We start from the raw sequence: 12,054 nt of genomic DNA, 5'->3' as shown, positions 1-12,054 counted from the left end.
CCCGAAAGTGGTCATTTGAGAATACGGCACACTTTTTTCACCACTCAGACAACAAAGTCGCTTGATTTTGGGCGAATTTAGATTACGCGGATCTTTAGGTGGTCCCCGTCGAGGCCTATTTATAGGTCGGCGACGTATAAAGTGGAATCTCATTGATACGATCTTCACAGGAACTGGAAAATAAAGCACATCCATTCGAAAATCGTATCATCCAACGTATTGTCTAACTACTAAATCATATTATAGGGGAAAAAAAACATAGCAATAAACGTATTATGTAGAATCGTAGCAACGAGGTTCCACTGTTTGATTTATTAAGTCACTTTAGTAAATGCACGCTATGCACGTCTGCAGACCACTGCTGTTACACAGGTATTGTGGAGTTGCTGATTTGGCCAATTTCGGTGCAAGACCTTGTTTTTTTATGAGGACGGCACAGGAAATCTTGTTTGGCACAGGAGCGGCAGCACTGTATGTATGTATGTATGTATGTATATATATATATATATATATATATATATATATATACGGATATGCTGCTAAATATATATATATACAGTAAAATCTCGGTGATACGAATCTCACGGGGTCGCGTGAAATATTCGTATCACTCGAAATTCGTATCATCAAAACACACACAGAATCAAGAAAGAATGAATTTATCTTTACCAGAAAAGATTTGTAATAGTGGAACCCCATTGATGCCATCCTCGCTGCTGCGTTTTCCCAGCTGCTACATTGCGTTTTTGCGGTCCCGACCTAAATCCCATTGACTTCCATGTATTAAGTTCCCTGTGATACATCGCCAAACGTTCCTGCGTCTTACATTGCGTTTGAATGTAGCGGTCACATAAATTTAGCGGTGCAGATAGCTTGCATGTTGCAACAAGCTACCTGCACGTTGCAGATACGACGCAGCCGCGCAGGTGCCGTATCTTGAAAGTGATCTGGGACGTGCGCGAAGTGCGCGCCCACGTGGACCTCACCGTCAAAACCATCTGCGATGTTGACAAAGTGTGCCTATGCCAGTAGCTTTGTATGCGCTGTGCTTTCGACGTTTAGTTCGCGTTGAAGCGAGAGACTATGCAAAGGTCAATTCGCTCACTGCTGCTGTTGTGCTTCCTAATGCCAGCGTTTCCATAGTGAGTGTCCGCGGTCATCGAACGAGATGTGTTAATGTTTACCTGTGCACACGTGACATTGTGCTTGTTTATATGTTAGTAAGTGAATGTCTACAAATTTATACGGCCGATACAACTACTATCCTTACTTCGTACAGCTGTCATCTAGTTTGCTATCGTAATCGTTGCTTCACCTTTCGGGCGAAACTGCGACTGTTTTATTTTTGTTTTTTCTTTTCGTGGTCCCTTGAAAAGCGTATCAACAGGGTTTTACTAACTGTGTACGTTTTCTTCTTGCCAAAATCGTCAACGATCGCCTTCTGAAAGGCGTATTAGTGCGCGCATGTGATCTCAAGAATGTTTTCGCACGCCGCTGAACGCCTGAGCATGTCGAATGCAGGGAGCATTTTGGCCGCCGGGTCTGCGTTGCGGTCGTCGTTGCTGTAGAGGTCCTCGTCTACTTTCTCGCTAAGCATAGGCTAGGCTGTGATGTGGTCCGGTCTGCTCGACGTGGGGACCAATGAGAGATTGCGCAGCCGCGTAACGTAGCCGGTTGCTTGGTGACTATGGATCCCGCTGCTCCGGCTTGTCTGTGCCGGTCGCCCCGATGGCTCAGCCGCCGCCACTGTTGCTCACGCCTTCGTACGATCCTCAGTGGCGCGGCAACGCGTTCGTAAAAGCCGACTTTTTTCGTATTGTGAGCAATGTATTTTGGCCGGGGAATGTTACGAATTCGTATCACACCGAAATTCGTACCAGCTCGAATCGTATCATCGGGGTTTTACTGTATAAAGAACTACTGATATAACAACCACTTTTCGCAGAATTCAGCACATGAGACATAATGTTGAAAGGACGACAAGTGCTTTTCTCCGTCTTTCTAATCTTGTTTTATGTGCCGTCTTTGATCTCGGGAAATAAACAAACAAACAAATCAAGAAACAAACAATGCAATAAATCAATACAGTAAGAGAAAATGATCCATGACAGACCTGAGCACCTCCGCAGCATGGTATGCTGCCTCCTTTTCCTTCCTGAGCTCGGACAGTGCGCCTTCCATCTCCTAGTGGTTTCCCACAGAAATTGACACATCTTAGCTTTTATAATGAGTATATTATCACAGATGTTAATGAATCCAGGTACGATACAAAAATAGCAAAAAACCAGATGACTGCATTAAAAAAGTAGGGCGTATATACCCTACTAAAAAAGTAGGGTAGCATGTGCCTACATGATTCCAAGTTGATCAATATCAAAGCATGCAATAGCATGCAGAACAATCTGCGGTAGCATGCAGGACAGTGGCACCACTGACAATGTGGTACTAATCATAAGCAACGTGCTGCAGAAGCAACCGTCCCAAATATTCTAACATGCAAGCCTTCATTCACAGCACAGAAATTTTTAGTCAATGCACGGGAATACGAAATTCTACGTAGTGCCAAGCTTACCTCAAAGAGATTTCAGCAGCATAAACAGTGAAATATATGTCAACTTTCAAATTTTGGGCCTGGGCATACATTAGTCCATCACAAAGGACTACCTAGCTGCTTGTGAACGTGCACACGCAAAATAAGCTTAGCACCAGGTTCAGCAAATAACACTGGCACTCCTTTGACATTGGTAGTGCTGCTCAACTACTGTAGCAACTATAAGACAGCAAACTTTAAAACACAGTCAAGGATAGAGCAAGCTGAAATGCACACAATTATCTTGTTTTATTCACCTGTTTAGAAACAAGCGATGCCTGCATACATCATTTTTCAACAGAAACAAAGCCACGGACTGAGATGCACAACTGTCTTGTCCTGGCTATGCCCTAATACATAAAGACTTGGACATGGAGAACAAAAGTGCCTTATCTTCCAGAACTTTTAAGCCATGCGGATGCCAACCGGAGGTTGACTAGAAATCTTAGGTCAGCTGGGATAATGCGAGCAGTGGCTCTTTTTCTTCTGACAGATGTACGGGCAGCATGGTACAACTACTTTACCTTCAAAAATTGTCTGAAGCAACTGCGGCTGCTTCAAAAATACAGATGCTGGAGTTACAAGATAATCTTATCTTCCCTTCTCAACTGTGGTCACAAAGCAAGTAGGAATTTTAAAGCATGAAACACAGGACAATGGGCTTCGGTTTCCTGTCTCAAATCTCGTCACTCCATCACCTCGCCACCATGCAATCGCACCTTCTGCAAGCAAGTCGAAAGTCGGTCAACATCTACCTTCAGCTTCTCTTCCAACTGGGAAACCTGCGTCTCCTTCTCGAGAAGCAGCAGGGCAGCCTTTTCACGCTCTTCCACTGGAACAGCTTCCATCTCGGCTGCGGCTAGGGCCTCCCTGGTGGCATATGCGCAGCACAGCATGCAGTGGTGCCATTAGCACAAGCTCAGGTGCAAGCTTGCCAGCATGAAAGTTCAAGCGCACTCTTGTGCTTAAGCACGCCATTGCCACAGCCATACCTTCTGCCATGCCAACAGCTGAACATGCGAGCAGATTACTTTGACAAGTGTGAGCATAGCTGCAGGTAGTAGAAGTTGTCCCAAATCAAATTTAAGTAATAAGCAGCGACTCTCTGGCCTCGGCAAGCCACACAGAACAGACGAAGCTGTGTTTCTATTCTTTCTCAGGCACATACGAATCATGACAACAGCTAAACATGCAAAGTGACTACAGTGAAAGGTATCTTAATGTCTGCATATCATACATGTTAGCATGACTCAAATTTTTGGCTCCTAGATCTAGATTGCTTTGGCAGGCCACGAGAGACAAAAAGCTAGTGTTGGTGACACTAATAATAATCTTGGCAAGAGTAATTCCAAGTCACACAATGACATTACAGAAAGTGACAAGACACTAAATGGCATGACACAGTCACCATTGGGACTTACTTGAGTGATGCAATTTCCCTCTGTGCTTCTGCTAGGTCATCAGCATTTCCTTGTGCAAGCTGTTCGAAGTTGTTGACACCATCATACAGACGTTCATTCTCGGCCTGCAGGCAATTGGAACAAAATTTTACACCAGAAAAAAAATTGAGAGCAGCAGCATTGCAAACACAACAAACAAGCACTGCCAACACTGCAGCATGCATTTCAACTGTTACACCAGCAGAAGGTTTACGCCCATAACATATAGCTTTACACTTTGTAATGAAACAATGAATACATCTTAAAAGACCTTTGTGTCTTTTGCAATATCTTGATGCCAGAGAATGTACTTGCACCACTCTCGCTTCTGTGGAAATACTCCCCATAACTTCTTTCACTGTCCCACTGCTTAGATTTTAATAACTGTACACTACAAATGTCCTAAACTTCAGTTATTACTAGGCTGCAAACATAACACCCTGCTTCCTGTAGGCCATGCTGTAGCTTTTTTAGTTGAGGTAGTTAGGTTGTGCTTGTTACTGTGTAGACTAGAGTAAGGGCGGCACTTTTTTTCAAAATTTTGACGAGGTGAGGCCCTTTTGACCTTTTGGTCAAAATTGTGTCGGCGCTGCCTGCGTCTACTGCACACCCTGGATCCCCGGATGTACCATTGCATCACAGGTCTCGCCATCTATTATCGGCATGCAGAAGTACGCAGCGTGTGAAAATTTACCGATGCGCACATGCAGCATCAGGGCACCGAACGCGATTGCTTCTCCAATGGAAATATCTTTTTTTCCAAATTTTCGGCTGCCAAGTTGGGGGTGTGGCCCTTACACGAGTCTACCGCATACGGAAGTTTTGTGCTGCTTTTTTTTTTCTTTTCTTTTGATTTTAAATGCCCCAACTCATCCATCTAGCCATCTTGTGGGTACAGAGTATCCTATTCGGCTTAGCCTAGGAAGTATTTTAATACAGCAAATGCCCACACAGACAACTCTGAAGAAACACATGCTTAGAGCCATCAACGCACAGCACCCTGCAATATATTCTAGTAGATGAATCTCCTGGTACTTCGCCTCATACAAGCTCACTTTATAGGCTAATGTTAAAGAAACATGTTAAAGAGACCTGCAAGAACACTAGTGGATTCAGGCAAATTCCCCACGACTGTAAACTCAGCCCACAAGCAAGCGTACCTTCAGGACCTCAATAGTCGAGGCATTGTTTGCACACACTCCGTTCAGCCGCTGCAGCTCCATCTCCTTCTGAACACATTCGTTGTCGAGCTCAGACACCCTGTTGCTTATGTGCCTCAAGCGGAACATTGCGTTAGCTGTTCAGAGTAAATGAACATCAAAGCAGCATGTAAAAGCACTGCAACTTCTGTTATTGCTTCCATGTGCTCAATATACTGGAAATGTCAATGCTATATCTTGTTAAACAAGCCCATATGCCCAATAACCTTTGTAGCACTATTCAGTTATCCCACCTGATTGTGTACATATAGAGACACATTTCATTTTAATTTTTGGCTGCAAGATAGTGTTCGGTAAATAACCACAACAAGCTTATTCTTTTTACATAGTGTAGCCACCAATGATTTTTTTAGCGATATTTATTACTTTAGTGAAAGCCTAAAGCAGTATGTTTTTTCAGTGCCTTACTTTACATCATCACATGTGGACCACCGCTTTAACTTGAAGCGCTGCAGTGAATCACCACACGGTACTATCAGTCCTTCACTCCAAAAAAATTTAAAAAAAAAAATAAATAACAAGGTGGAGTGCAATCACTCGTTTGTCTCGGCCACCTTCATTTCAAATCCTGAATCATCCAAGACTGCAGTTGAAGACGTAACGCAACAGACCTGCTTTTCTATACAGTACACTCCCATTATATCGGCTCCAGTTATTCTGCAAGGGTGGCTGACCGGGCGTGTTGGTAAAGTTGCATCTTTGGTTGACAGCGTAACGATCTACACGGATGCTCAGTGTGGACCAGCACACTGAGCATCTGTGGCAGCGGACGCTGATGTGGCTTCGCTCCTGGCTACCCAAAAAGTGAGCAGCACGCCCATAGTGCACTTGTTGGACGTTGTGACTCTTCAGACACACGTACGGAGTTTTCTTTGTCAAGGCCCCAAATTCGCCGTTGAGTCAAATAAGAGCGCCCTGGAACTATTGTCGCTTGTGAGGCAAGTGTCGTTTCGCGCACCAGAGTCTAAAGTGAACAGGTGTACCTCAGAAGGCGTTGACGTCCTCTTAAGATGCAAAAAGCCCCAATACAGTAGAACCCCGCTGTTACGTTCCCGGGTGCTGCGTTTTCCTGGCTGTTACGTCGTTTTCGGCCGATCCCGGCACAGCTCCCATAGAACCCAATGCATTGGTAACCCCGCTGTTACGTCGCAACTGTGGGACCGTTCCCGCATCATACGTTGCGAACTGCCACACCGCGCCAGCCCGAGCGGCCATTTTGACTTTTCATGTTGCTTGGCTTGGTTGCTTGACGATGGCATTGGCCGCCCAAAGAGTCGGGGGCGACAGTTATTACGTATTTTCGGTTTCCGTCAGCAAAAGTATGGCCCTTGAGATCCGTGTTTGCTATCTAAAGATGGTGTCTATGACGCGTTGCGGCCCTAAAATTGGTTTTGGCTCATAGATGTTCCGCATAAAGTCCAAAGGCGATAACGCCGTCGCCGCGCGCCGCATGCTGTAGGAGTGAAAGCGTGCGAGGTGAGCCGACGATTGCGGTGCGCCTTCTTCCGTTGCGCTCAAGGCACCGGCGAGGGAGCGAGGGGGGAGTGATACCTGGCAGCGTTGTGCTCTGGCTTCAACTGCGTACTACGCGGCGGCGCGCGTGCCGTATCTTGAAAGCGATCTGCGTTGGGGGCAAAGTCTACGCAGTGTAGGTGCGTCGTCGGCTCGTAGCATTGTGCGTGCTGTGTGTTCTCTTTGCGTTGAAGTGATAGACAACAGCACGAAGGTCACTTCGCTCGCTTCTGCAGCGGCGCTTAAATTCCTCACCCCAGCGTATGACAGCGCGTGCCCGCGCTCATCGAGTGAGATGTGTTCATGTTTGCCTGTGGGCGCTGACACCATGTTTGTTAATTAGTTAATAAGCGAATGTTTACAAGTTTATACGGACAATAAAACTACTATTCTTACTTTGTATAGCTCATCGCAATCGATAGATACTTCGGCTGTCGGGCGAAACTACTTTTTGTCACACGTAAGAATTAAAATAATATTGTGTGCAGTTCAACACTACTCCCATTTCTCAATTTTTCCTGTCTCCCGGCGCTTGCGTTTCCCGGCTCTTACGTTCTTTTTTTACGGTCCCGTGAAAAACGTAACAGCGGGGTTCTACTGTATAAACTCCCCCTGAGAAGTACTGTACAGTTTTTGCGAGGCAACTCCCTATCTCTACTCACCTCCGACAAAGAAGGGGGATTTGACGTCATGCTTAAGACTGCTGTCATGTGCAAAGCTAAAGAGGCTATTGATGGGTCCTTTTCGTGTTGTGTTGATGTGGTGCTCTCCATCGTTAGAAAAAGAGCACAAAAGCTTTGCAAGGAACTAAATCTACCCAAATTAGCCTCATCACTAAAAACACTGCCAACTTGAGCCTAGAAATGTTTTTCTCTGTAAAAACTCAAAAGGTGGACTGGCCTTTACGTGCGATTGTCTCAGAGGCGAACACTTGGCAGCCGTCACTTGCGAAGTTTTTGCAAACACAGTTGAAATGTCTCACAATTGATGCTCCTTTTAGAGTGACCGGATCTGGACAGATTATAGAATTTCTAAGAAATCAGCACGGCAGAGCGTTTTTCCCATTGTCCATTGACATTAAGGAGCTCTATTATTCGTTGTCTCACGTCGCGGTGCCCGTTGCTGTCTCCGATTGCATTGACAAGAATGGCAGCGTAGCCTTTCAAAATGCCGCTGGCATTACCATAGGGGCATTTCTTGAACATTTAGATACGTATTTGATTTCGACGTTCGCTACTTGGAACGGGAAGACGTACCTACAAAGGGACGGAGTTTGCATCGGTTCATGCAAAGCACCCGTCCTGAGTGGCATCTTGCTAGCCCCTTACGGCCGTGCACTTTCCAAACGCCTTCCGTCTTTCGTGGAAAAAGTCTTTAGGTTTGTAGATAATTTTTTAGTTCTTTTAGATACTCACGCCGACACTGTCGAAACTAGCTGGCGTGTTTGCTTTATCGCTGTTTGAAGATTGTCTTCATCCATTAGTCTTGACCCGTGAGCTGCCAGGTGCCGACTCGATTAGGTTTTTAGATCTCTCATTTTTAGGAACCATCAGCTGTGCTGGATGTATGTACCCAGAGCTCGCAAAGCTCTTTTACCTTTTAGCTCAGCCCATTCAAAGCTCATCAAGCGAGGAATCGTTAGCCTATGCTTCGAAAATTCCCTTTCAAAGTCATGTCACCACTTCATGGAAACTAGTTTCGGGAAACAGGCCTGGAGGCTTCAGCAATCGGGCTATACGGGCAGTCTACTGACGTCAGTAGCGGGAAGCTTGCAAAAGCAAGAGAAAACTAGCAACCCCGATTCTGCCACCCCCAGGAAGAGAGTCACCGTCATCCCTTATATTCACACATTGTCCCATAATCTCAAGAAAGTTGGTCGGCGTGCTGGCGTCGATATTGTGTTTTCGACACCACATAAGCTGTCACGCTTATGCAGGCAGGTTAACTGCAATCCCAAAGAAAAAAATAACTGCAGAATCAACCATAATAACCACTTTGTCAAGTGTGCAGTAGATGTTTACAAGATTCCTCTTTCCTGCGGCCGCGAATACACTGGTCAAACTGGATGCTGTCTCAACAAACGACCAAAGGAGCACAATAATCATGTTTTTAACTCCGTTTCTGGCCATCTCAGCTATCATTGCCGAGACCACCATTGCAAAACCTTACTCGATAGCACACAAATTATCAGTCGCAACAAAAACAAATATACTAGAGAAATTATTGAAGTGCTTGAAATTCACAAGTCTGAAGAGCGCTGTGCAAGTGCCTCTTCACACGACGCCGCATTTCGTTCTTTAGAACGAAATGCGGCGTCGAACGGAAGTTATTAGCTAGGTGCGGGAACACACCGGGAACAAAAATGACACTGAAAATCGGGTTTACGGACCGAAGTGCTGCCAAACAGTATCTGCTGATGTCAACTTCAGTGCAGTTAATTTTCTAGCGTTTCTAGGGGCGAGTCCATATATAACTAACTACTTACATAACGACCACTTTTTGTGGAACTATCGAGTTGGTTATAACCAGGTTCGACTGTATAATGATAATAAGCAGTCTTATATTTATTATGATGGATATAAATGTAAAAGAAAGCTCCATTCTGCAGATCGACGAGTTTGAGTGTCTGCATTTCCGGAAAAAGTTCCTTCTTCGAGATTTGCCTCCAGCTATGCCGAGATCGTCCAGATCATGACCAGCACGGGTGAATACGAGAGGACACTGTTCCTATTCATTCTGTACTGTACGGGTTGGACTCTTGGTGCTTGTCGTTAATTATTTTCCCCGAGTTTTGTTAGCATCCATCTGAACTGCGTTGCAATGTGCCTAGCCGAAGTGTACATGTGTGTATGTTACTGCCATATTTGAAGAATATATTTTGTTGTGTTTTGACAACTCCGGGCTCTGACTTGGTCCTTGGACCACAACCGGCATTACCGGGCGCACCAGAGGGCCCCTTATTAATTGTCCTTGCTTTCGTGGGGCACATTTAAAAGCTGATAAGTCGGCTTTGGAATTCGGCCCGGCGTTGGCACCTCATTCATGGGGTGTGTTACAAAGTCTCTTGTTTTTGCTGCACCTTATTTTCCTTACTCACTACGAATCAACAAGCACCGAGCCACAGCGCATACAGTGTGCTTGTTACGCAAAAAGCATTCTCACGTGTCAGTAGAGCTTGATGGTGATGCTGCCAGCAAAATTTGAAGCAGGTGATGAACAAACGAGATGGTAGCCATGACATGCTTTCACGGCCAGCAATCACTTGCGGCGCTTGCTGTTTTTGTTAACAAAAATGGTGGTGGCTTCGCAAGTTTGCTGCGACGGTCGGTATATTATGCAACTTAAGTGGGCTGAAAATGCTTTTCAGCTCTTTTTGCACTGTCTTAGCATTACACGGGCAGATGACATAGGGACTAATGTCCTGGTAGACTTTCGTTAATGTAAGATTGCAGTTTAGTGATGTTTCGTTGCCAAGAGATACAAAATGCATTGAATCTTATGGGCAGTCACCGGGGATGCAAAAATATTTCTTTGTGGTGAGAATTTTGTTGTCTCAGGGTTTCATTTTGATGGGGTGCAATTGTACCTATTTCCTTTGTGTAGACATGTTGCACTTCTCTCTGCAACAACTCATAGCCTTGAAAGTAATATGAACAGACGACTTTTTTCAGTAAGGCAATCATAAGTTTAATGTAAAATTGCCAAGCATGTGTTGGTTACTCCAAACACAAAGCTTTTGTTCTAGTAAATGGTTCCGGCTTCTACAAGTTGGTGGTACAACATGACATCACCTATCTGACAGCACTGCACATGAATATTTTTTAAGACACGGAATGAAAAAGTAGCACTCACAGATGTCTGATCGCCCCCCAAGTGCACCTGCCAACAGACTGGAAAAGAAGCAAATTTTGTAAGTGAACGAGAAGATAAAAGTGGCAACAGCTGTCAGCCATTGGCAGTAAATAAGAGCCAAGGGGAGGAACACTGGAACAAGAACTCACTCATAAGAACGTTTGTCCAAAGTAGACAAAGTCGTTGCAGTTTCCCGTTCCAGTTGCTCAAAGTAGTCCAATAATTTGTGCTGGCTTTCTCGGAAATCTTTTATCATCTCTTTCTTGACATTCGCCTGGACCTTCAGTTCTTCCTCCAGGCGCTGATTATTTTCCTGAAATACCAAGAAAGAATTCAATTGAAGCAATGGCGAATATATTCGGGAAGAGAAAAAAAAAAAAAAGGAAATCCCCAGACCCCAGGGCATACTGCAAATAACAGTTATGAGTTCTCGATTGATGGGTACATTTAGAGAATGCTATGCGATCACAAGAAGCCCCTGGTATCCCGTGAAAACGTTTGAGAGAACTTTGAGAACTCATTATTGAATTAAATATCGTTATTAGCACTATATTCGTGTTCACAACTGGCATTCCTGGATGAAAAATTTGTTATCCGATCCTCTGATGAGTGTATATTATTGATAGCTACTGAGCAAAAGTTCTCTTTACAAGGTTAATGAAAAAGAGTGCGAAAGTGTGTGCTTGTTAAAGCAAAACAGTCCTCACCTGGAGCTCATGTAAGTCCTTGAGCTTCTCTCCTAAGGCCTGTTTCTCAGCCGCCAAAGCATCTGGAAGAAATGGCACTGGTCATTTGAGCGCATGATTTCACAAACCTTACCAGACAGGCAGCCAGATGAACGCTCAACTCTCTTCCCCAGGATTTGGCATTCGTCAATTATGTTGCACTTGACGTCTAGCAAAAACTATCGCCGCACACAGGCACTCTCAGTGGCCACTGAAGCCTTTAAAGTTAATGTCCACTGAATTGCTAACAGCCATTGATGTGTGCAGGTGTTAACACTGCACAGTAGTTGCGGAAAACAAGACTGCTTGAGGGAAACACTTGGAATCGAGCAGAAGCACCCAATATTGTGAACCCACCAATGATGTAAATTACACGACTGCTACAAAACATGAGCCTGCACACAGCAGACAGTTAGCAAAAATTAAAATGAAGAACTCTTTCCCAGACGCAAACATCTGCCGCACTGGTGGCTTGAGTAGATGATAAGCAAGTTAAAATGAAACCTTGAGCTATAAGACTCTTACAGAAAATTAACGCAATGCAAATATTTTAGATTCATTTTTGCCACCATTTTAAGAAGCTCAATGGAAGAAGCGTCAGCTTCAGTGGAAGGAGCAAGGAACAGGCTTAGTACCTTTCTCAGCAGTCAGCGCTGTTATAGTGCTGTCATTGAGCGCTTCCCTGCAGGAAAAAGAAATGGCTCGTGAGGTTTCTG

At 44.7% G+C, this 12,054-nt stretch overlaps 1 protein-coding gene across 12 annotated transcripts in view; it reads right to left on the bottom strand.

Moving 5' to 3' along the window:
* The window catches only part of LOC119464288 (myosin-3), an 80,457-nt gene that overhangs the window by 34,614 nt on the left and 33,789 nt on the right, over nucleotides 1-12,054 (bottom strand). For all 12 annotated transcript variants that reach the window (XM_037725195.2, XM_037725194.2, XM_049655613.1 and 9 more), the window contains 8 exons: nucleotides 11,974-12,020; nucleotides 11,321-11,382; nucleotides 10,763-10,926; nucleotides 10,614-10,651; nucleotides 5,190-5,326; nucleotides 4,012-4,115; nucleotides 3,346-3,460; nucleotides 2,114-2,184 (listed from right to left, as the gene is read on the bottom strand). In XM_037725195.2, coding sequence (XP_037581123.1) covers nucleotides 2,114-2,184; nucleotides 3,346-3,460; nucleotides 4,012-4,115; nucleotides 5,190-5,326; nucleotides 10,614-10,651; nucleotides 10,763-10,926; nucleotides 11,321-11,382; nucleotides 11,974-12,020 — 738 coding nt within the window. The remainder of the gene's footprint in view (nucleotides 1-2,113; nucleotides 2,185-3,345; nucleotides 3,461-4,011; nucleotides 4,116-5,189; nucleotides 5,327-10,613; nucleotides 10,652-10,762; nucleotides 10,927-11,320; nucleotides 11,383-11,973; nucleotides 12,021-12,054) is intronic.

The sequence above is a fragment of the Dermacentor silvarum genome, chromosome 9, assembly GCF_013339745.2.
Source record: "Dermacentor silvarum isolate Dsil-2018 chromosome 9, BIME_Dsil_1.4, whole genome shotgun sequence".
Lineage (NCBI taxonomy): Eukaryota > Metazoa > Arthropoda > Arachnida > Ixodida > Ixodidae > Dermacentor > Dermacentor silvarum.
Note: the sequence above shows the minus strand (reverse complement) of the source record. Positions and strands in the feature narration are given on the sequence as shown.